A 20,907-nucleotide genomic window follows, 5' to 3' on the forward strand; every position below is an offset into this window, starting at 1 on the left:
GGTCAGAGCCATCACGGCACAGACGAGTAGAGACACAGTCAGCATCTTCGTGGATGAGATGATGATGATGATGATGGTCAAAATGATCTTCAACAAAGAGAAACAGACGTGAGAGTTATACTTCTGAAGAACGTGAGGACTAGAGTCCATTAGAGGAAGTAGAGATGATGATAAGAGAGATGAAGCCGACCTTCTGCAGGATTATCTTCTTTCTTGTCTCTCAGCTTGTAGCGTCAGCCTTCCTGTGTGGAGGTGCTGAACAAGAGAAACACCAGCTCTTATATACTGTGAATTATCTAAATCTTTGTTTTCAATAAATATCTCAACGTACTCCCCCCTTGTGATAAAATCAATGGCTACTGTATTTGTACAGGGTCATCAGAACACCACTTGCCACTCTGTTGGTTACTTTGATAGATAAACAAAGTTCGAGCAATGAGACGGTGAAATTCTTGTCTTTCTTGGCAGAGAAACGGGGAAGCATGACATATAAGATTGAAACATAGATATTAAAGTATCATATCAAATGATGAAGTGAAACACATCAGGTACAGTATAGTTCTCTCAACAACAACAACCAAAATCAACGTCCCCTAGTTACTCTAGATAATAAAATAAAGAGACGGAGATCTAAAACTGTCATCAGACTATCAGAGGTAAGTGAGAGTGGACTGACCTTTTAGCCCTAAGGCCCAAGAGGAGCTGCAGATGTTCAAATGCAAAATGTTTGTAACTGTATTCACGTGGAGCAGGGTGCTGCTGAAAAAGACCATTCCCTCTCATTTATACCCATAATAATTTCAATGGCTGTTATCTCTATGATTCGCATTCATACTTCCTCGTCTAGAAATTGTACTGAACTAGAGAACAGATCCAAAACAAACAAATAAAAGAGCCACGTTTGAAAAGACAACACAAGGTAATTACAGTCACACACACACCACAGTGTAGAGAAACGGTCACCTTTACTGGATGGGTCAAAAAAATATTTCATGGGGAATTATAGTGAGAATAATAATAGTACTAAGCTAGTCATTATGGGGTAGAATTTGTCACAATAAACATGGAGTAATATCAGTGTAATACATTCATAATAATCACAAGGAAATTCTAGAAGAAGACAAAATTATTGCCAGAAAATACTGAAATTCTTTCTTGACCAAATGCTAATTTTAGCTTAAAAAACATTACCTTGTTATTATAATTAATAACAATTATTATTCATTGTTCAAATAAAACATGGTTATTCCATACACACACATATATATGTACATACATATATATATATATATATAAAAGATGTAATCATTTCCAAAATTCACAATATATTTTTATCTTAAGAAATATTCTGTTTCAATGCATATTTACTGGCATTTAGCCTTTCAGAGATTCAGCAGGTTGCTGGGACTGAACACATGTCTTTCAACAGCATCTAAATCCCACTCAGTGCATTTTATTGACAATTTTAACTTTTTTTGGGACCATAGACATCTATTCAAGGCAGATGGACTCTGTCTAAACAAGTCAGGAGTAAAATTGTTCAACTCCAACCTAATCTACTTCCTGCGTCATTCATCTGTTCCCTCTGCCAAGGACGCGAGACAAGAGGAATCACCACTGGAGGAAGACACAACACAATGTGCCAGGGGACTTCAAGAAGAATCATTTCACCCCCCACCACAAGCCAGCCCTTGGATACAGCAGAGACAAGAATCAGCCTCTGTCTCCGCAGCCTGATAAGGATGTTCCTTTACAAAATGTTGCAAGCACAGATTGATATGTGCTGGGTCCAGGCTTCAAGGCTAATGATACACGTGACTGTTTCCAGGACAAGCTGGGGCCCTGTGTGATGAGAGCTTCTTCTATCTCAGTTCTAATAAGTAGTAGAAAAAGAATGGTGAATCTGCGAAGAAACAGGAAGATTTTTACTGATTGTGCAAATTTATCAAATTTAGCATTGATTCCTTGCCAGCCAAACCATGTCCCAAAAAAATATAATAATGCTTCTAGCACATTAAAGCTAGCCCTGTTAAACGTCAGGTCTTTGGCAGGTAAAAGTTTTTTAATCAATGATTTTATTATTGAGCACAAGCTTGATTTTATGTTTTTTAACTGAAACTTGGTTAGACCAAAATAACAGTGCAGCTGTTCTTATCGAGTCGACTCCTCCCAACTTTAGTTTTATGAGCGAAACTAAAATGCATAAGAAAGGAGGTGGAGTTGCCATATTGTTTAATTATTCTCGCCAATGCAAACAGATATCTTATGGACATTTTGCTTCTTTTGAATAGGTCGCTGTTCAGCTGAACTCCTCTTCTCGAGCTTTGTTTCTGAATATCTACAGGCCACCTAAATACTGTGAAAACCTTTTGGATGATTTTACTGAACTGCTGTCTACAATTTGTGTTGACTTTGACTGTGTAGTCATTGTTGGTGATTTTAACATCCATGTTGACAACCAACAGGACAGAGGGACCAAAGAACTTTGTCAGTTTCTTGATAACTATGGAATGAGTCAGCATTTGACGGAGCCCACATACAATAGGGGACACACTTTGGACTTAATCATATCAAAGGGCCTGAACATTTCCAAGGTTGTAGTGATGGATGTTGCTCTGTCTGATCATTCTCAATCTCCATGGAGAAATGCCATGTTGGTAAGAAATTAAAAAAGAGTGTCGAAACAAGTTCATTATGACATCTATAAAGAGAGACTTTGCATTTATAATTCAGAACTGAAAAATGCAAGGCGGTCCTTTCTTCTCTGACATCATCACCAAAAACAATAATAATGCACGTGCCCTGTTTGCTACTGTCGACTGGCTAACAAACCCTTCTGTGTCAGTAGCCTCTGAACTTTTATCCACCAGGGCCTGCAATGAATTTGCTTCCTTTTTCACAGAAAAAATTCACAAAATCAGACAAGCAGTCACTTTCGCCTTATCAGGTACAGGATGTTTGTTGCCCCTGCGTCCACTTAAACCTGGCGCAAATAACAAGACACAATTGTATCCAATAAATCAGACATACCTGGAGGAAATCATACAACATCTAAAATCCTCCTCATGCTGCCTTGACATTCTGCCAACAGGCCTTTTCAAAAAAGTATCAGATTGTATGGTCTCAGAGCTTTTACAGATTGTTAATGCATCTTTTGTTTCAGGAGTCTTCCCACATGCCCTGAAAACTGCCATCATCAAACCACTCCTCAAAAAGAACAATTTGGACTCATCGATAGTAAATAATTACAGGCCGATATCAAATCTTCCATTCTTGTCTAAAATAATTGAAAAAAAGTTTTTTCAACAATTAAATAGCTTTCTAGCACTAAACAACTCTTTTGATGTCTTCCAGTCAGGTTTTCAACCTCACCACAGCACTGAGACTGCTCTTGTTAAGGTCTTCAATGACATCCGATTGAACACAGACAGTGGTAGAATTTCGGCTTTAGTTTTACTGGATCTCAGTGCCGCATTCGACACGGTTGACCATAATATATTACTAGACCGACTGGAAAACTGGGTGGGTATTTCTGGCATAGCACTCAGCTGGTTTAAATCCTACCTAAAAGACAGGGACTTCTTTGTGTCTATAGGTAATTGCAAATCTGAGCTGAACAAAATCACATGCGGAGTTCCCCAAGGCTCCATCTTGGGGCCTCTTTTGTTTAACATCTAAATGCTCCCACTGGGTCAGATTTTTGAGAACAACAAAATAAATTACCATAACTATGCAGACAACACACAAATTTACATAACTCTATCACCAGGAGACTACAGTCCAATACAAGCACTGAGTGAGTGCATTGAACAAGTCAATAATTGGATGTGCCAGAATTTTCTTCAGCTGAACAAAGACAAAACTGAGGTCGTAGTTTTTGGAGCCCAAAAGGAAAGATTAAAGGTCAGTGCTCACCTACAATCTGTAATGTTAAAAAGCTCGGACCAAGCCAGAAACCTTGGTGTAGTCATGGACTCTGACCTGAGCTTTAACAGCCATATTAAGACAATTACAAAGACAGCATTCTATCACCTGAAGAATATAGCAAGAATTAGAGGACTGATGTCTCAGCAGGATTTGGAAAAACTAGTCCATGCATTTATCTTCAGCCGACTTGACTACTGTAATGGCGTCTTTACTGGTCTTCCTAAAAAATTGATGAGACAGCTGCAGCTGATTCAGAATGCTGCTGGTCAATGCTGGAACTAAACATACTCCCTGCCCTACACCCATTTTCTCTCCCATAATCCCCCCTCGGCGTCAACCTCGAACAACTTTGGAAAACCATCTCCACAAACAAGACACCCACCACCTCCATCCCCTCCACGATGGAATCAGCCTCTGTCTCCGCAGCCTGATAAGGATGTTCCTTTACAAAATGTTGCAAGCACAGATTGATATGTGCTGGGTCCAGGATTCAAGGCTAATGATACACGTGACTGTTTCCAGGATAAGATGGGGCCCTGTGTGATGAGAGCTTCTTCTATCTCAGTTCTAATAAGTAGTAGAAAAAGAATGGTGAATCTGCGAAGAAACAGGAAGATTTTTACTGATTGTGCAAATTTATCAAATTTAGCATTGATTCCTTGCCAGCCAAACCACGTCCCAAAAAATATTAATAATGCTTCTAGTCTTCCTAAAAAATCGATCAGACAGCTGCAGCTGATTCAGAATGCTACTGCTAGAGTCCTCATTAAGACCAAGAAAGTGGATCATATCAGTCCAGTTCTGAGGTCTCTACACTGGCTCCCTGTCACTCAGAGAATTGATTTCAACATACTGCTGCTGGTTTACAAAGAACTAAATGGTTTAGGGCCAAAATATATTTCTGATCTTCTGCTATGTTATGAACCATCCAGACCTCTCAGGTCATCTGGATCAGGTCTGCTTAGTGTCCCCAGAGTCAGAACTAAACATGCAGAAGCAGCCTTCAGTTTTTATGCATCAAATATTTGGAACAAGCTCCCAGAAACCTGCAGGACCGCTACAACTCTGAGTTCTTTTAAAACAAAGCTTAAAACTTTCCTTTTTGCTGCTGCCTTTAATTAAACCAGATAATGATCTGATACTGCACTAGAGCTTTTACTCTTTTGTGTTTGATTCTATTTTAGCTTCTATCCTAGCTTTTATTTTTAGCTTGTTTTTATTTTCTAATCTTTAATGTTTTTATGTTTTTATGTTTTTATAACTGTTTTAATTATGTCTTAATGTTCTTTTGCACTTTGTCGCAATGTTCTTGAATGTTTATGTAAAGCACTTTGAATTTCCCTGTTGTTGAAATGTGCTATACAAATAAAGCTGGCTTGCCTTGCCTTTCAAAAACAACTTTTTCTCTGCGGTCAAAAACTGTTTGCTGTCCAGTTTGCTGCAAACAAAAAAAGACATGAACTTTTATTAACAGATATTCAGGCTTCATTAGAAAATCTAAATATAACTTTGAATATAAAAAAATAACACTCCCTACAGCCCCATTATAAACAATCATAATCTCATATATTCAGGTAACCCTAGCCCGATATGGGTGCTGTCCATGGTGCTTATTTTCCAATATAACCACATAGGGCTGGGCAATGTGGCCTAAATTTTCTATCACAATATTGATTATTTCATATCTCGATAATGATATACTGTATATCAAAATATATTATGTTTTCTGGTAATTCAATAAATAAATAGAATAAATATGAAATAATTACATACTTCAACGAATATTTATTTAGTGTTCTGATATCTACTTGTAGAAAAAAACATCACTAGGAAATGGGTGATTCCTGACCCCCTTTACTTCACCTAAAAATGAACATATTATTATTATTATTATAAATGTTATGTAATGGAACGAACAATTGACTTTCACTCTTGAAATATACGTTCTTTTTTTTCTATAGAGAATTCAATACAGTTGTTACATAAAGAATAAATGTTCCAGTTTTTCATTATAAAAATTGCAGTAAATATATACCACAGTATAAAAATAATAAAAAAATAAAATAAATTATACAACAAATAATAAGTGCAGGGAAAGGAAAATATATAAATAAATAAATAAATAAACCAAAAAAAGCAATCTAATAGTTTTTGCCCAATTATAATTTTTGAGTTTTAAGTTTTCAATAGTAGTCAAGTACATTTTAAAATTAGTATCTTGAAAAGTATAAAAGGAGGGAAGTCTTTAAACCATATAATTTTATGGATATAGTATTTTGCTAGGATATTAATCAAATGAATTATGTATATAAAAATGTAATTGTCTCCTAACATGATAATGTGTTTTGAAATCTTAAAAACATCTTGATTGCTGATAAAGTAAAAAAAATTAAAAAAAATGAAAAACTTTTTATTGGCAGATATGTATGATGTGGTATACAAGATTCAAAAGTATAATATACAGAAAAAAAACAAAAACAAGGTGTATCCAAACATCTAAACAACCCAAGCAGATAAATATGCAGTAAATATACTGTAAAACTGCAGTACGGTATCAATTAGACAGACAAGGGAAAGACACATGAGCAGGTAAATTAATACAACTGACTTAACAGGTGAGTCTCATTTATGAAGCAACACAGAGAGGTTGCTATAATATGAAAAATTAAAGGATGCCATTTCTTAGCGACATGATCATTACATCCTCTGAGTGAATATTTACATCCCAATAGGAGATTTCCAGGCAGAAAGCATTCTACAACGCTCCAAAAGAGTGGTAAAGGCAGTTATGTCCTTTTCTTATATAATTAAGATTGAAGTTGGCATTCCAAAAATTGCCAGAAGAGGGCATAGTTGTACCTTGATCTCTAGAGCAATAGTTAGAATATCAAAAACATAGCACCAAAAATGTCACCAATATATATATATATATAAACTTGATGGAAATTTATGTCTGAAATAAGTGCTGGCAAGTTAAAAAGCACATTTTGATATAAAAAAAGACAAAAGTTAGGAGTTTGTATCAATCAAGGTTTTATTTCAACAATCAGTGATTTTACAGCTGACGTCTTGATGGTGTCTGAATCAGTTTATTATATAGTAAAGTTTATTGTGATCTCACCAGAATCGTGTCGACGCTGTTTTAGGCTCTTCAAACTAAAATTACAAACAAAAACAGTTGTCAGTCGTAAATGACAGCAGAGGTGTTGTTCTCACAAAATGGGTGAATATAGTAATAAAATAAAGAAATAACAAATACAATTTACAAGTTCTCATCTTCGGTCCTACTCTCACCTATGGTCATGAGGGTTGGGTCATGACCAAAAGAACGAGGTTGTGGGTACAAGCGGCCGAAATGGGTTTCCTCAGGAGGGTGGCTGGCGTCTCCCTTAGAGATAGGGTGAGAAGCTCAGTTATCCGTGAGGGACTCGGAGTAGAGCCGCTGCTTCTTTGCGTCGAAAGGAGCAAGTTGAGGTGGTTCGGGCATCTAGTACGGATGCCCCCTGGACGCCTCCCTTGGGAGGTGTTCCAGGCACGACCAGCTGGGAGGAGACCACGGGGAAGACCCAGGACTAGGTGGAGAGATTATATCTCCACACTGGCCTGGGAACGCCTCGGGATCCCCCAGTCAGAGCTGGTTAATGTGGCCCGGGAAAGGGAAGTTTGGGGTCCCCTGCTGGAGCTGTTGCCCCTGCAACCCAAACCCGGATAAGGGATTGAAGATGGATGGATGGAAGTTCTCATCCAGTGTCTCTGAATTCATTGTTCAGTTATCTCTTTCAGTATGCCAAATAGTGAGTTGAGTGGTTTTTGTATCAGAATGACTCTCTTTTCTCTTCCTAGCTGCAACTAACAATTATTTTCATTATCAATTAATCTGCAGACCAATAAATCAATGTATTGTTTGCTCTATGAAATGTCAGAAAATAGTAAAAAAAATCACATTCACAAGGAATCCATCGGTACCAACCATGTCATACTAGCTTGTCATGAAGGAGGTTAAATAACGCTCCAAACTTACGCTAAATGTTGTCGAGGAAAAACTGTCATGGCCATTTTCAAAGGTGTCCCTTGACCTGCAGGGGTGTAACAAAGTAGGGGGCTCATCCGTGATTAAAACCACATGCAGTTTGGGGGCAAGCCATAGTCAAGTCAGCACACTGACACACTGACAGCTGCCGTTGCCTGTTGGGCTGCAGTTTGCCATGTTATGATTTTGAGCATACTTGTTATGCTAAATGCAGTACCTATGAGGGTTTCTGGACAATATTTCCCATTTTTTTGTGTTGTTAATTGATTTCCAATAATAAATATGTACATATTTTTGCATAAAGCAGCATATTTGCCCACTCCCATGTTGATAAGAGTATTACATATTCGACCAACTCCCTTTAAGGTATATTTTGAACAGATACAAAATATGAGATTAATTTGCGATAATGGCGATTAATCATGGATGATCATGCGATTAATCGTGATGAATATAATATTCCGTTTCTACCAACAGATCCCCCGAAATGTTACACACACAGAGGAAATTTCCCGCAATATGTTTTCACTTCCTGCCTTACAACAGCGTCTTCCATCATATCAATTAAAGGGTATTGATCCTATAAACGCTCCTCTCTGGAGAGGCCGGTGTAATCAAACTTCCTCTCAAATGACTCCAGAGCTGATGGAAGATGCCTGAAGGAAAGCAACCCACAGCTCTGACAAACACAAGAGTAGTACTGTGTGTGTGTTTTTTTTAGTTTGTCTTGTTGAAAGGATAGGAGGAGAAATGCATTTCAACAGGGCCCAGTCAATATAATTGAACATGATTATTGATTAAAAAACAAACTAAAAAGACCCAAAAAACAATAAAAGTAACTGAGGGGTTAAAAACTCCTTAAAAGAAATGTGCACTGACAAATAACTGCCAGTACCAATTTAAGAAAAGCTTGTTTAATTTGAAACTGTCATAAGCTGAGTTTTGTTGACGCATGTGATAGTTGCATTTATCCTCTTTATGATATTTTAACCATGTGTTGTTGTTTATCATTTGACCACCTTTAACCATATAACCATTTGATTATTTTCAACAATATTCAATTTCATTATGTCCATTCACCATTTTGAAAACTACTCGTCTTGAGTTACTTTAAAGGTGATTCATTATATTTTACTGTGTGATTTCTATGATGTGGAAGATGAAGGAATGAGGCCTTGAAAATTGAAGAGCTAAACAGTTCTTAGAAAAGATTTGATAAGAATAAGGAAGGTTTTACTTTTGAGTTTTATCTTTATGTTTTACTAGATGTGATTTTTATATCCAAAAAAACAAGCATTTTGATGTGCATTTGTAACTGCGTAGGTAAATCGCAAGTGCTTCAAATATGTAAGGTGTGTGCGTTTATCTCTCTTTTTTGTGAACTTAGCGTGCCAAGTAAAGTTCATGTTCCTGTGTTAACTGTGTGCAAGGCAGGTGCAAAAACCACAAGTTTGCAGAAGCAACAGGTAAACAGGAAAAGCAACTGTTGCAAACAGGAAAACATCTGCTTAGACAGGGTGCTTCTGTTCTGAGCTGGTGCAGAGTTGCGGGCAGAGTACATGTATATAACACATGAAGTTGAACCGCTTCGAGGCTCACTTTCCTGATGCTCCGAGAGGTAAGTTCAGTGCTCTCCGCTCTACGGCAAACATTACTGAGATGAAGTAAATACCGAGGCCATGCTGTTATGTTATTAAAGGGAGAATCAGTGAACAGAGTTAAAGATGTAACTTTATGTTTGATTGATTGCTTTGAATAGATCGAACAGTAGGCCAGTAGTTTAATAACATAGTTTACTCCAAGTCGAGAATGGAGCCGGCTAATAGCCGAGGAGGAGTTCAGATTGGGGGTACTACGATAACAACGGGACGTTCACACTGAGAACTAGCCGTTTCTCTCGGGAGCTACGGGATCGCTAGCAACCGTGATACTGATCCTTGAGTGTTATAGGCGGCAGATTAATGAACGTGCCGTTTTTGACACTCTGAGGGCAATCGTCTTGTAAGCTCTCGGTTTATAAATAAAATAGGCGGTAGAAGGTATTGAAACAACTCCTAGAAATAGGATCATAGTGGTAGAGGTCTTTCTGACGCTTGTTTTAACAGTCTCTAATTTTAGTTTAGGTTGTCTATATAAACAGTATATACACATGCTGTAGCAAAAAAAAAGAACATACAGTTGTATTTCAGTGGCTTTAAGATAGCATGAACCCGTTTTAGATAATAACTGAATATACAGTACAGTGTATTTGTATATGTGTTTTTAATTAAAAACTATAAAGCTCAACTTCTTCTTTCACCTCTTTTCCTGTTGACAAAACTCAAACTGCATGTTCAGCCTCACTGTGTGATGGAGATTCTCCTGTGTGCAATCATTAGGCTCACAGACTGGCTTTTTTTCAATGCTTGAGTCTTTTAATTGTGTAGAAGATAAGAAGAACACTCCAGAATGAAAAGGCCAAACAGGCAACATTCATTAAGTAGTTTAACAGTTACAGGAAAGAAGTATAGATTACTACATGCAAGAGGCTACAGATGATGAAGACACAGATAATCACACATCCACCCAACACTCCTGTGGTTGTGATAGGTACTGCATGTTACTCTGTTATCCAAAAAGATATCATGGCTTTTTGGCGCAGACGGACGGCCTTAGGAGAGAGCAAGGAGTGTCGTCAAATTTCTTACGATCTGTAAAAAAACAGAGGGAGTTATTTAGGGATAAATTGTCTGCTTTCTCAGACAATCAATGAACCATAAAAACTATGTATCTAATGAGGCCAAATACTAAATATTTTAAAATTTTGCACAAAAACTAGAGAGGACAGTGAATTTTTTTTAGAGGTTTATCAATAAATATATATATATATATATATATATTTATACATAAGCCCTACACTGAGTCTTGCCGTGCATTCATGTAGTACATAAAGTGACTGATGGGGGTGGAACTAGGGATGTCCATAATTAACCGTTTAACCGTTAACCAACATTAAGCATTTTAATCGATTAACGCTATCGGTTAAAACGGTTAAAAGCAATGTTAATAATTAATTCAAAAGCTGAGCGGCTCAGAGGAGTGGCTCGTCACCTTAAGAGGCGGAGCCGGAGTTGCAGGTTACAGGAAGTCGGCTCCGGTCTCTCCAGCTCGCTTGAGTGGAGCGGAGGAGTTGTAGTTTCGTAGCATTTATTCACCGACAAATAAACTGTACACACACTGTCTGCTACACCTACGTGGGACTCAGTTGTCTGTTGTCCTCATACACTGCAGCTGGTACACCGCTGCATGCAAGGCACAAATCTTGTCGGTTAATAACCGGTTAATGAGGGTCGGTTATCGGTTAAGAACATTTTTCAAAATTAGCATCCCTAGGTCGAACGATATGTTTTTTTCAGGATTGATACCGACTATTAGCAATCAAGGAGACCGATAACCGATATTGTGAACCGATACACATTTGCAGTAAAAATGAAAATATTGGCTTAAAAAATGGGAACAACATCAACTCCAACCCAAAACTGTGCAGCAGAAAAAGTTCAAATTTGATATTTTATAACTTTATGACTGACTCCATCAAATGCTTTGCACAAACCTTCACCTGCCTGGCCAAGCTAAAGAGGAAGTGGTTTCAGTGTGCCAATTTGTCTTGAAGCCAATGGAATGATATATTGTCAGTTGTCCAATAGTTAGTTTAATGTGCCTTGTCCGTTGGAAACCAACCTACCGACCATTATCATCACCTGTACTGATGTCTGCATTGATAATTCTTTAACCAAAACCCTGCTAAGACCTCAGGAAAAAAACCTTTCTCACGCTCTATATATATATTTACCTGAATAGTTCATCACCAGACAATGTGAATCCCCACGATTATCAGGCTGTCCTTGATCCCAGTAGTCGAACTTAAAACGTGTACCATCACTCCAGAGCCATAAACCCTCCTAGAAGATCAGAATACAATAGACAGTATGGTCTAAACACGCTTTTTAATTTGTTGCTTTACATTGTGTTTAATCAGTGACATACCTGTTGTGCATCAAAGGCTCCGAGCCATGTCAGTGCATTTTTCTCAGTGATACTCAGTATCAAACCCTGAATAAATTGCTGCTCATCGACACTATGCACTGATGCAAGGTTTCCACCATAGTCCTGACATTTTCTCTATAAAGGATAGAAAGAGTGGAGTTGTGTGGAGACACACAAATTACACATTACATATCAAGTAATGCAAAGACAGAAATATGTCAATTAACAACATGTGTAACAGCAGAATGGACGCAGCGTAGAAGCATTCTGCACTGAACAGCTGATTACCTCAGCATCAGCCCAGGTCCTGGCTGTTTGAACGTAGAGGAAAGAGCGACCACCGAACTTAGTCCAATCATCCTCTGGAACATCTGGAAATTTGACACAGCATTTAGTGACTCGGTTCATGTGCTGCTGTCACTCTACGTTCACAATAATAGCATGCAAACGCTATTTGCTCCCTATTCATTCCAGTGAAGAAGGACAACACGTGGTTACTTCCGGTTGTAAACTAACTGAATAATCAGCAAAATGCGTGTAAAGTATGAAAAGTAAAAGTATTCATCGTGCAGTAAAATGTTCCGTGTCAGTGTTTTACTATTATTTATGATGTTTCTGGATTAATATTACTGCTGCATTAACGTGTATGTTGCATTTTTATGGAGCTTTTTTCCTATCTTTACTCAGGTCTTTCAATTTGAGAACATGACTCATTGATTTCACGATCAGATTTTGCAATGCTTTCCCTCAAAACCCTGTCCTCGCACTCAAATAGCCCCTACTCGCGCTTAAATTTGTTCTGCTTCTGCTCAAACTGTATGCTTGCACTCAAGATATATTGTTGCTTGCACAGATTTCATGCACTCCAGCTTCAGCCCTTCTCCTCACACTCAGGCTGTCACACGCTACATTTGTAAATCCACACTCTTGCTTCTGTTTGATTTTCCTTTACTTTATTAATGTATTTATTTTTATGAATTTCAAAATGTATTTATTTATTTTCTATTTATTTATTTATATTTGCATTCATTTTTAATTTATTTTTAAATGTGTGTATTAGTTTGTGTATTTATGCATTTAATTCTGCACGATTTTCCCATTGCATTGACCCCTTATTTATTTCCCTAATCTTATTTGTTTCTGTATTCTTTTCTTTATACATTTATTTGCATATTTCTTACTACAGTGAAGAAATGCAAAGGGAAAATCATGCAGAAATAATTACATAAATACACACATTTAAAAATAAATAGAAAAAATAAATAGAAAAGTAAATAAATAAAAGAGTAACTGCAAAATAAATAAATACATTTTAAAATGAATACAAATAAATACATAAATAAATAAATAAATAGGAGTAAATAAAAACAAAGATAGTAGATAGAGTTGTTCTGATACCAATACCAGTATCAGAAATGTGTCCAACACTGGCCAAAATTCGGGATCGGGAATCAACGAGTACGTCAGTCTATGAACTGATTCGATACCAGGGTTTCCGCCAGCCTGAAATGACTCCCCACCAGGCCAAAGCATCGGAGAATTATACATTTTTAAGATGTTTTTTAATCTAAACTGTATTATACAAGTAGCAAACTCCTTTAAGAAATAACTCAGTGCGTAGGTTGTGTGCTTAACGTTAGCAAGTGTCGTGTTTGCGGTCAAGAGAGAGACAAAGAGAGCGAAGGAGCGAGTGTGTGTGACGGAGTGACAGTGAGATGAAGTCAGCCGTAATAGCTGTGAGCGTAGCGTTGCAGTGTGTGTACAGTTTAGACTGTCGTCGGTGAATAAATGCTACAACTCCTCAAGACACAAGCCAAGTTTCCGTGTCTTGTAGGTTTTTTTTCCATACATGAATCGGCGCGTCAGCCCAGCACGGCAGGGATTTACGTCTCCATTACAACAGCTGTGACTAATGGCCGTTGTATTTTTATTTAAAAGCTTTTACTATGATGGGTTTTCATCACCAGCAGCTTAACACGACTCATATGCAGCTGAAAAGCGAAACAGTAAAATAAAGCAGATATTTTAAAGTACAAACAGGGAAGCAGGAGATTCTATTAGAAGCTACAAAGGTACTGAGAGCTGAACACACAACGTCTTTCTCACTGGTCTCCTGCATGCTTGTTTGTGGGGGGTTACTAAATAGCAAGCTGCTAAAATCTGTTAAACAAGGTACAAGGATGTACGTAAAAGAGTACAAATACTTGCAAGAACTGAACCTGAACCGCAACTTCAGGTATCGGAACATCTCCAGCTGTAGATGTTTAAGGCTGTGCTAATTTTAACTCCTTTATATAAACTGTTGGATAAGACAAATTGTAATCTGTAAAGTAAAAAGTACAAGATGTACAAGTCAACACTCACCATAAGCTCTGGTCAGAGCCATCACGGCACAGACGAGTAGAGACACAGTCAGCATCTTCGTGGATGAGATGATGATGATGATGATGGTCAAAATGATCTTCAACAAAGAGAAACAGACGTGAGAGTTATACTTCTGAAGAACGTGAGGACTAGAGTCCATTAGAGGAAGTAGAGATGATGATAAGAGAGATGAAGCCGACCTTCTGCAGGATTATCTTCTTTCTTGTCTCTCAGCTTGTAGCGTCAGCCTTCCTGTGTGGAGGTGCTGAACAAGAGAAACACCAGCTCTTATATACTGTGAATTATCTAAATCTTTGTTTTCAATAAATATCTCAACGTACTCCCCCCTTGTGATAAAATCAATGGCTACTGTATTTGTACAGGGTCATCAGAACACCACTTGCCACTCTGTTGGTTACTTTGATAGATAAACAAAGTTCGAGCAATGAGACGGTGAAATTCTTGTCTTTCTTGGCAGAGAAACGGGGAAGCATGACATATAAGATTGAAACATAGATATTAAAGTATCATATCAAATGATGAAGTGAAACACATCAGGTACAGTATAGTTCTCTCAACAACAACAACCAAAATCAACGTCCCCTAGTTACTCTAGATAATAAAATAAAGAGACGGAGATCTAAAACTGTCATCAGACTATCAGAGGTAAGTGAGAGTGGACTGACCTTTTAGCCCTAAGGCCCAAGAGGAGCTGCAGATGTTCAAATGCAAAATGTTTGTAACTGTATTCACGTGGAGCAGGGTGCTGCTGAAAAAGACCATTCCCTCTCATTTATACCCATAATAATTTCAATGGCTGTTATCTCTATGATTCGCATTCATACTTCCTCGTCTAGAAATTGTACTGAACTAGAGAACAGATCCAAAACAAACAAATAAAAGAGCCACGTTTGAAAAGACAACACAAGGTAATTACAGTCACACACACACCACAGTGTAGAGAAACGGTCACCTTTACTGGATGGGTCAAAAAAATATTTCATGGGGAATTATAGTGAGAATAATAATAGTACTAAGCTAGTCATTATGGGGTAGAATTTGTCACAATAAACATGGAGTAATATCAGTGTAATACATTCATAATAATCACAAGGAAATTCTAGAAGAAGACAAAATTATTGCCAGAAAATACTGAAATTCTTTCTTGACCAAATGCTAATTTTAGCTTAAAAAACATTACCTTGTTATTATTGTAGGGACCTCACGAGACAAAGAGCGGCCTAGAGCAGAGCCTAGGCCTAAGCCTGAGTTACCGGCCTACATGGGTGATTCAAAGCCTGATCACAGCAGGGGACCCAGCCGCCATCTCATGAAATCTCGCGTCTTCACGCGAGATCTCAGTTGAGTCCAAACGGGAGCAGCCCCATTGGATGAGGCTAACAGGAAACGTGGGGTCTTCTCCGGGGAAACGCCCACTATCTCAAGGGATAAAAGCACGCCACCTGAGGAACTCGTCCCTTTTCCACTGCAACTCACGTTGCTCCAGGAGGTACCCAACGCTGCAGCGTTTCCCTTTAAGACCGAGCCACAGTAACTGACCTCGCCGGACGAGTAAAGACACTGTCGAGTTCATCAGACGTCCAGACCACCATACCTATAGAAGGAAGACCCGGATCCGCGTCCTTCACCAAGGAAGAGACCGCCCCGCCGTCTTCACATCAGCTGCTTCCATCCGCTGCCACACGGAGAGCCAGCCCTGCCGTTCTTCCCCCCGCTGACGAGCATCATAACGGCCCGTTATTGTCCGAGCCAGCGCGACGAAGCCGCCGGACCAATTAACGAAGATCTACACCACTATCGCTCCGAAGAAGCGATTCAAGTAAGAGGCTTGTATCTGGGCAGAGATTAGTGAAAGTGTATCACAATAGTTCATAATTATTGTGCTGTATAGTAAACGTACGGACCGCCGAGTCCGCTTGTTTTGCTTGTGTACTTTGCTTGTTGCTTGTTGTTGCTTGCTTTGCTTTGCTTGGCTTGTTATTGTATTTTGCTGTGTATTGTACTGTATTTTACTGTGTTATACTGTGTTGTTGTTGACTGCTGTGTGCACCCCGCCGTGGGATTTTCCTTGAAAATCTCTTTGTGCTGCATCAGAGCGTCTCCCTTTCTTTCTTTCTTTCTCTCTCCGACCACGTGGGACTTAACGGCTCCGTTCGCGCGAGGTCGTTGATTTCCGTAACTCCTCCCTCGTGACGGTGACGCCGCCTCGGGAGTTCCCTTGCTCCTCCCACACACGCACACACGTAGATACGCCTCCTCACGTTCCCACCTTACTGATCACGCGGGACTTTCATATCCGTTTGGGCGTGATCTGTAACGTTCGAGCAACCCCTCCCTCGTGACGGTGACGCCGCCTCGGGATTCCCCTTGCTCCTCCCACATACGCACACACGTAGATACGCCTCCTCACGTTCCCACCTTACTGATCACGCGGGACTTTCACATCCGTTTGGGCGTGATCTGTAACGTTCGAGCAACCCCCCCCCCCTCGCGTGACGTACCACTTGCGTGGTGACGTCCACTTAGGGTGTCCTTTGCTCCTCCCATACCACACGTATACACATTTGCATTCACACACACCTCTCTTACACACACACACACCTCTTCTTTTGCCTTTGTGTTTGTTTAATTCTAGTTTAGGGCTTAGAGCTGCATTGTAGGATATCCATTTGTTTATTAAGTATTGTTAATGAGTAATTACTGCTGTGATAAATATTGATTTAGATTAATGTTGTTAGAGTGTTTGTTATTGATTGAGATTACTGTATTTAAATAAATGTTCTTATTTTAACTAGCAGTTGTCTGTGTTTTATTGTGCATTCATATTGTAATAACAACTGGTTATGAGAGTTAGTGCTCGGATTCACCCTTCGCTATTCACCTCCAAAGTGTAAAGTAGTGTTAAAATACTGACCTTTGGAGGGAATATTTCCCTTTATGAGACTGGATTAACGTTTTGGTTATTGGTCCCTGATTCCAGGGTGGTGCCCCGTTCATTATTAATGTTGATTAATAACTCTTATTAATAATAATAATTCTATGAATATTATTTATTAAATTAGCTAATAACCAAACCTGTTCCATTTGTAAATCCCCTACAAATGGTGCCCCGTGTGAGGCTCTCTGATACCAGTTATTGCAATATTCATGTACAATAATCCAGAATAGTCACTTTTGATTTATTAATTTCAGAAATTTTGAATTTTTTTTAAAGTTGTTTAATTTTTGAAAATTAATTTTCTTTACAGGATTTGTCAAGCATAATCAGAGTGGTTAGCTCTGTCTTGTTTGTTTGGAATAGCAATTTTGGTTGCTATTTGTTTTTGTGGAATCTCTAACCCATTAACATAAGCTGTTACTGACTGAAGGTGCTAAAGTGACTCATTAACATCCAAAGGATTTGAGTAACACTTTAGCCTGATAGCTTTAACAAATATAACACAGTTTGTGATCCACAGGTTAAATCCTCTTACCTGTGCATTTTTCTTTCAACAGCATTGTATCAATTTTATTGTATATCTCAAGGGTATCGTGTACTAGCTCAGCAAAATGAGTGGTAGCGACAACCGTGAGTCAGGAGACGATGCTCCCCGGGAGCACACCGACCCAGGCCTGCAGGATGCGGTCGCTGGTCTCCTCAAACTCTCCCTCGAGGAGAAAGACTGCCTTAATAGCTACAGTGCTAGCACTGTAGAAATTAAGCTAGCAGAACTGGTTGACTTTATCAACCAGCCGTCCGGGAAGCCACAACGCACCATCCCGGAGGTGCTCGGCAAGTTAGTCTTGCTGTATGACCGCAAGTCGCAGCTTCAAGCTGTCGAGCAAGAGGCGCAGCTCATAGCTGTACAGCGTGAAAAGTACACCCTGCAGAGTGAGATTCGGGAATACCGGTTCGAAGCCTCCCAAACCCAGGGTGAACGGGATCGCCTGCAGAGTGAGACTGAGCGCCTGCAGAGGGAGGCTGATTCTGCGTATGCGCAGCTTCAGGTTGTCACGCAGGAAGCAGAGGCCAGGGTTAGGGAAGCAGAGGACGAACAGGCAGGTACCACTGCCAACCGGTTCCCCTTAGGGGCATCTGACTCAGATGCGGACGACGTTCCTGCCCCTGATCCATCCAGCCAAACCCCTGACCGGACTCCATCCAGTCTCACCACTCTTGATGGTCACCGCGCCCCAGTAGCGGCCCGCGTGATGGATACAGGTTCACTACCATCCAGGAGTGTACCCCAATCCGTCCAGAGCCGTGCTATGTTGCGGTTTGACTTATCTTCATCTCCACCTCCATCCAGGACCACAAGGGTAAGTTACTCGAGAGAAGCGAGTGGTTTTAGACCCGCACGCACTGACGACCACTCAACGTCGCGTAGCTCGCGGCCTAACCCCAGCCGGACTCCATCCCCTGTACGCAGGGGACCCAGACGTCCTCCTCGCCGTAATGACCCAAGCGACTGCGGGCTCTCGGATGACTCGGACCGTGGTCACCCACCCCGAGATCAGGGTCTGCGTACCCGTCAGCTTGAGTCCCTGGCAAAGGACATCGAGCGTTTCGATCCAAACAATCGAGAATCAAACATCGACGACTACCTCAGGGAGATCGAGCGATGCCTTCTCGACTTACCTCACGCTACGACGCGTGAGGAACTAAAACTTGTATGGAAGACTACGGCTAGAAGCGTTCATGTCTTCATGGAATCCTTGGCACCACCGACAAGAGACCGCTTTTCAGCCCTCTGCAGTGCCCTACGAGAGGAGTATTCTCCATACACTGATCAAGCTTCTGCCACTCTCGGCGCCTTCGCAGTGCTGCACAAAAAGCAAGAGTCCCCTAGAGACTATTACAGGCGCCTGAGAGCCGCGTACTTTCAAGGTCATAACGCACCGGGTCTGGAGGAAGAACAAACGTTCAAGTCCCTGTTCCTGCACAACCTCCATGAACATGTGCGTTATGACGTAACTATGCACAGCAGATCAGGCAATCTCTCCATGCAGGAGATCCGAAAGTACGCACAGATGGCATGGGAGACACAGAATCGCCCTGCTAAGAGGTACGACGACAACACCAGGGTCCTGGGGATTCAAACCTTTGAGCGCAACGACCTGGCACTCGAAGGAAACGAGATGCCTCGTGCGATGAGGAATGCCAGGGTAACGCCCCAGGACCGGCGACAACCTCGCCAGTATGGTAGCCAACCACCTCTCCATCATGGCAACCAACAGAACCAGGGGGGTGGTCGCCAAAGCCACTTTCAGAATCAGCCCAGGCCAAGACAACAAAGTGCCTTCCCGCCAAGAAGGGGTCACTTCGACCAGGACCCCAAGCAGACAGGTAAGTACAGCGGGAAGATCCCAAACCCCCCCGGAAAAGAGGGTTTGAAGGAAATGGAGGGCATGATCAGAAGATGCTTGCAGGAAGCGGTAAAGCAGTTCGGAACGGCCAGTCAACCACCCGCGCTGCCGGACGGTCCAAAGAAGCCCGACGGCAGCCCACCACCAGTATGACTAGACCGGGTCCCGTTCTCTTCCACCGCCAGGGTTTACGTTGTAAGCTGGGGAAGGGAACTAAAAGAGCCCGCTTCTCTAACTGGGACCGCCACACCGACTGTACCGCAGCCGCCATTCTTGACTTTCTTAGGTGACCTTGTTCGCAAGGGCAATGCCAGACGCATATACACCTCAGTAGTCATGGGAGGGTGTATCAGCACCCTTGCTCTTCTTGATTCTGGTTCTGAAATAAGCCTGATGTGTCACCACACTTTTACGAAAGTAGCGAGAGCCATGCTCTCCCTCGGTAAGCCGTTGCAGATTGAAACCTGCAACATAAGTATTACCAGCTACACACAGGACAGCTCACCCATCACCAAACGTGCTTGGGTTGACATCACTCTGCAGGAGATGACTCTAGTGCATCCCATTTACATATGCACCCTTGATACAGAACCCTTACTCATCGGTCAGGACCTCTTGGATCGCCTGGCCCCTCTCATCGACTGCCACCGCGGACACATTTGGGCTCAGGTAGACGTCCCAAAGCCATTTGGTCCATCCAGCAGTGGGCCAACCCCAGACGGACAAGTCGCCGTCATTCAGGAATCCAGGGGACCCCTGCCGATGCTCATGCCTCTTCCAGAACCCACTCTGGGTTCTGATCGGTCCATGCCACCCGCGAGTCCACAACCGCCTTGGCTGGATCGTCTAAACCCGTTCTATGAACACAGGTCTTTCCTTTGCTCACTGAAGAACACAAATTCAGCGCTGTACAGCCCCCGCGTGGTGGGAGGTGTACAGCTCAATGACATGACAACTCCAGACGCCCTCCTAGCACTCTGGGCCGAGAGGTCAGCGGTCAGCCAAGACCTGTACAATGAACTGTGCCAACAAGGTCTTTCTCCAGCCTTCGTACAGCAAAGCCATCGTCTTCTTTCTGCGGAATCACCACAGACCCTTCTTAAGGCAGTTGGAGTCTGTGTCCTTTTCGTACAGATCGGGAAGAAACGGGTCATGCACTTTGTGAGTGTGGTTCCTCAACTCCAACCCCCATT

General features: G+C 40.9%; 2 protein-coding genes across 2 annotated transcripts in view; both read right to left on the reverse strand.

Moving 5' to 3' along the window:
• LOC141760559 (ladderlectin-like) overlaps positions 1-20,907 on the reverse strand; it is a 138,884-nt gene that overhangs the window by 47,101 nt on the left and 70,876 nt on the right. The window lies entirely within an intron of this gene.
• Positions 10,350-14,507, reverse strand: LOC141761211 (ladderlectin-like). The gene is made up of 5 exons (XM_074624542.1): positions 14,348-14,507; positions 12,272-12,354; positions 11,984-12,118; positions 11,790-11,898; positions 10,350-10,647 (listed from the first exon to the last, which is right to left on the reverse strand). The coding sequence occupies exons 1-5, from the start codon at positions 14,505-14,507 to the stop codon at positions 10,580-10,582; spliced, it is 555 nt and encodes a 184-aa protein (XP_074480643.1). The 3' UTR covers positions 10,350-10,579.

This window comes from Sebastes fasciatus, chromosome 22 (genome assembly GCF_043250625.1).
Source record: "Sebastes fasciatus isolate fSebFas1 chromosome 22, fSebFas1.pri, whole genome shotgun sequence".
NCBI lineage: Eukaryota > Metazoa > Chordata > Actinopteri > Perciformes > Sebastidae > Sebastes > Sebastes fasciatus.